Source organism: Frankliniella occidentalis, unplaced genomic scaffold, assembly GCF_000697945.3.
Source record: "Frankliniella occidentalis isolate FOCC.00 unplaced genomic scaffold, Focc_3.1 Scaffold1, whole genome shotgun sequence".
In the NCBI taxonomy this organism is placed as follows: Eukaryota; Metazoa; Arthropoda; class Insecta; order Thysanoptera; family Thripidae; genus Frankliniella; species Frankliniella occidentalis.
This window is the reverse complement of record NW_026267131.1, coordinates 721,777-726,019: the sequence shown is the minus strand read 5'-3', so window position 1 is coordinate 726,019 and position 4,243 is coordinate 721,777. Positions and strand designations below refer to the sequence as shown.

The following is a 4,243-nucleotide window of genomic DNA, read 5'->3' as shown; positions in this document are numbered from 1 at the left end:
TGTGGCCTCCCCGCCCCGCCCCGCCGCGGAGCGCCGCACCGCAATTGAAAAGGGCACCGGCCGCGACGCTGAGTGGGGCTCAAGTAGAATCGGGAAACAAAAGCAATCTGCCTCTCGCCGCCGCCGCGTGGCTCGGGCGATCAGTGTCGGGAGCGGGGCGGGGCGGGCGCGGCGGGGGTCCCCAGAGGGGGCGGCCCTTCCCTTCCCTCTTCCACCGCGCCTTTATTCCTCCTAACGTGGTTATAACCGTTCCCCGCTCTCCCCGGGTGGTCCGCCCCGCCCAGGAAGGCCGGCTCCGCCTTGTTCCTCTCCCCTTGACGGGGCGACGCGGTCATCATCAACCGCCGATGGTAACGGAACTCTTTATCGCATTTATCCGCGCGGGCTGGTTGATAATGAGGGGAAGAGTTCCCGCCGCGCCCGCCGGGCTAGTCCTGAGCCGCGCTTGGTCTGGCACGTAATGGGAGCAACTCTGTCGAGGGGCGTACACTAATTACGTCATTTTTTGTACTATTAGTTTGCAGGGTAGGTTCGTTACAAATTTGCGTGCTTCGGAAGGTATTCAGTACTCAGTAAGAAGAAAAGTTCCCGGGTGGAATAATCTAGTTATTGCCTCGAGAAAAAGTGTGACATCACCCATGAGTAAAGAGCGGAGGTAAAGTACCCCGCCCTGCCTCAAAGTGACGGGTACTTTTTGAAAGCGGCCCGTCCCCCGTGTGGCGCTGGAGTGAGTGATACCATTGCGCAGAGCTCGGCGTGCGGCGCTACTGGGGGGCTCGCTGGTTCTAGTTCTCTCCGAGTCAATTGATAGTCTCGAGTCAATCGATAGTCTCGAGTGACGGCCGCGGCTGTCTCGATAAGCGGCGGCGACATGGGAAGACGCCGCGGCGCCCGGGGGGCGGTGGAAAGGGGGGCGGCTGGGAGGCAGAGAGGCGGCGTGCTCTGCGTCGACGTGTGATGGTGGTGGGGGGGGGGGAGCCGCAGTACGTGTTACGTCTGTTTTCTTCCCTTTGCCCCGACTCTCACGCCTCGTATTGAATTGGCACTTGCTGCGCCCCGCATTCGCTATCGGATACCTGCTCTTCCCCTACCTCCGCCCCCCCTCCCCACGCTATTCTCCCGCTCGTCCCGCTGTCCTCCTGTCCTCTCTGGGGCCCTTCTCTCCTCACTCAGTTTTAAACCTGATGAAAGATTCAGCAGATCCGCTCAAAGTGTTTGTGGCTGGCGTGGGGGGGAGGGCTGCGTGCGCTGGAGGGAGAGTGGGGGAGGGGGGGGGCAGAGAGAGCGCCTGACACTGAGAAGCTTTGACGTGGCCACCTGTCAAGCCCTGGTCAGCTTCCCTCTATACGCCGCCTCGGTCACAGAGACTACGTGTCTTCAAACGATGTGTTACTTTGTCCTTCCGCAGGAGGGCATGGGCCAGCTCCGGGTGGTGCGGGACGGGCTGCAGCTCAACGGCCAGGCCATGGTCATGGACGCGCTCATCGCCTCCAACATCCGGTCGCGCAGGGGGCAGCCCATCACCATCGAGTCCTCCAGGAACTTCACGCTCAACGTCCGCGACGAGGCGGGCGCCGTCGCCTCGCAGATGTACCTGGGTGAGTCGGACGGCTTCATCTCCAAAGGAATCCGGTCAAAAAAAACTATCAAAAAACACTTTTTTCGGCACATGCAAATGTTTACACGTTGAAATATTGGAAGTTAGTGGAATTCATCGAAGTTCATCCATCTGTTTTCTGTCTCCGGTTCGTCACTTTGTGTTGCCCGTGAAAGCTAAAATGTCACTCTCTTTTGCAGACAAGAACCGGCTGGAGTGCGCGACGGGCGGGTTCCGCGTGGAGGACTCGAGGGGCAGGACGCTGTTCTCTGCCGACAAGAAGGAGGTGGTGGTGGGTGCGTCGCTGCTCCGGGTGACGGGCCAGGGCGGCGCCGTGTTCAACTCCTCCGTGCAGACCCCGGCAGTGCGCGCCGACTCGGGCAGCGACCTCAGGTGGGCACCCCCCACTGCGTGATGCCACTTACTGTACTCTGACCCTACGGTATTCTGACCCAGTCTGACCCCACTGTTTCTCTGACTTGCTCTCTCTCCGTCGCCAGGCTGGAGTCGCCCACGCGGAGGCTGTCGGTCCACGCTCCCATGGGGGTGGCCATTGAGTCCAGGGCGGGCGACATCAGCGCCTCCTGCCTCACGGACCTCAAGCTGCAGTCCGTGGCTGGCTCGGTGAGGTCACACACAAAAAATATATGTGAAATAGCTAATGCATACGCTACTCTGGCCTTCGATCAGAATATTAACTCGCGTGCGTAACTGTTAGCTTATAGAGCTAACAAATGAACCGCAACAGTTGTCGAGGTCGAGAAGAGAAAGGAACTAGCTGTGCAGGCTACTAGTAGCTATCTTGGCTAATATAACCTTTCGTGGCTTACATTAGCTATCTTGACTAGCAGTAGCTATCTTGGCTAATATTTGCTCGCTTGGCTTTTATTAGCTATCTTGGCTCATATTTGCTTTATTTTGCTATTAGCTGTCTTGGCTGATAATTAGCTGAGCGAGCTAATATTCCAAGGTACGGCCAAAGTAGCAAATTCATCAGCTCTTTTCCAGCTAACGCAACTCGTCTCTGTCTGCAGATCCGCCTGGACGCTGCCCGCGTGATGCTGCCCGGCATGCGGATGTCGGTGGCCGAGGCCGGCCGGGGGCAGGCGCCCAAGGGGCGGCAGGAGGGGCGGCGGCGTGACGAGATCTACCAGCTCTGCATGTGCGGCAACGGGAAGCTGTTCCTCAGCGCGGCCGAGGGCCTCTGCGCCGCGGACGACGACAGCTCCGTGTGCCGGTGATGGGGCTGGTGCGGCGGCCGAGGCCTGGTTGGTTGCGCCGGCCTCGCGCTGTGGTGGACAGTGAGCCGAGGCCCGGTGTCGGCCGAGGCCAGAGTGCAAAACTGTGGACGCAAACTTGTCAGTGTCTGGCCACTTGTGGCTCGCCAATTTGAAAGGCGTGCCGTGGAGGCTCCAGTTCGCGAAAGGGCTTCCTTTCGCACCGTCGATAGAAGTAGACTGTATCATTGCGAGTGCAATTCGAGGCAGCGCTCGCTGTGCGAGGGACTGTGCTTTTTGTTCTGTGTTAGAGACTTTACATAGTTTGAATCCTGTTGAATAGAAATTTGAAAGATGTGGAAATGTCGTGTGGACTTGTATTGCTGTGTTGTGCAACAGAAGAGGTCATAATCTTACAGTGCAAAAGTCTTGAAAAGACTACATTGGTTTTGGTCGGGTTGCTTAACTTCTCTTGTGACTTAGACAATTGTATGATAAAATATAAGCATAAATGCTAGAAAGTTTTTTTACACTGTAAAAAATATTAGTAATTTTACTAGCTACTGGGTGGGGAAATTTCATGTACAAAGGTTCGGGATTTGCAGTACATGGGTTGGGAATTTACCTACTGGAATGGAAAGTATCCTTTGCATGCCACTTGCGCTGTGAAAGGATCCTTTCCTGCCCACGCAAGTGAATTTACTGACTTCATTGACTGCAAATTTCCCGACGTGGGCTAGAAAGAGTCCGTTCGGCACCCACCGTCTGCGAATATCCCCAGCCCGACGAGGGAATCCCGTGGCCGTGGGCAGAAAAGTGTACTTGCACATCCCACTGCCTGCAAATCTCCTTGCGGCGGCTGCAAATTTCCCATAAATTCGTGACTGCCACAGCGTCGTGGAAGGAGACGTGGGTTCGGACTACTACTACACTGACGCCACCCCACCCCACACTAATCACCTCCTTTCTTTAACCTCGGCCACCCCGACGCGAAGCCCGCGATTGACTGCCGCTAGATGGCGTTTCAGTCAGCGCGTCTCCCGCAAAATCAGCTTTTTCTATTAAATTAAAACTCCCTTCAGGTAATGGCATTTAATTCTACGCAGTATGTTTTAGAAGGAATCACCCTACCCGACAACAATCGGCGTTTGCCGAAAAAGTGAACCATATCCCCCAAATAATCTGTTAAATTGTAACGCTCGGGAGGTCTCCGCAACGATGTCTTGTTCAGTACGTCCCCGTCACCTCGTCACTGAGAGGAACGCTCACGTGCGTACTTCCCATGTGACTTGTGACTTCAAGTGTCGCGCTGTGCCTTGTTCTCTTCTTGAGATCGATGATCAAATTTTTGAAACTGATTTCGGAAACCGGTGGACTATTATACAGTCCAGTCGGCCCGAGAGCAATACGAAAAACTCGCACTTTCCTC

General features: G+C 55.9%; 1 protein-coding gene across 2 annotated transcripts in view; it reads left to right on the top strand.

The window, feature by feature from the left end:
- Nucleotides 1-4,237, top strand: part of LOC113213496 (delta-sarcoglycan) — an 83,726-nt gene extending 79,489 nt beyond the window's left edge. For both annotated transcript variants that reach the window (XM_052272039.1, XM_052272006.1), the window contains 4 exons: nucleotides 1,409-1,598; nucleotides 1,798-1,990; nucleotides 2,098-2,221; nucleotides 2,632-4,237. In XM_052272039.1, the coding sequence (XP_052127999.1) occupies nucleotides 1,409-1,598; nucleotides 1,798-1,990; nucleotides 2,098-2,221; nucleotides 2,632-2,838 (714 nt within the window). In that variant the 3' untranslated portion in view covers nucleotides 2,839-4,237. The remainder of the gene's footprint in view (nucleotides 1-1,408; nucleotides 1,599-1,797; nucleotides 1,991-2,097; nucleotides 2,222-2,631) is intronic.
- Nucleotides 4,238-4,243: the final 6 nt, after the last annotated feature.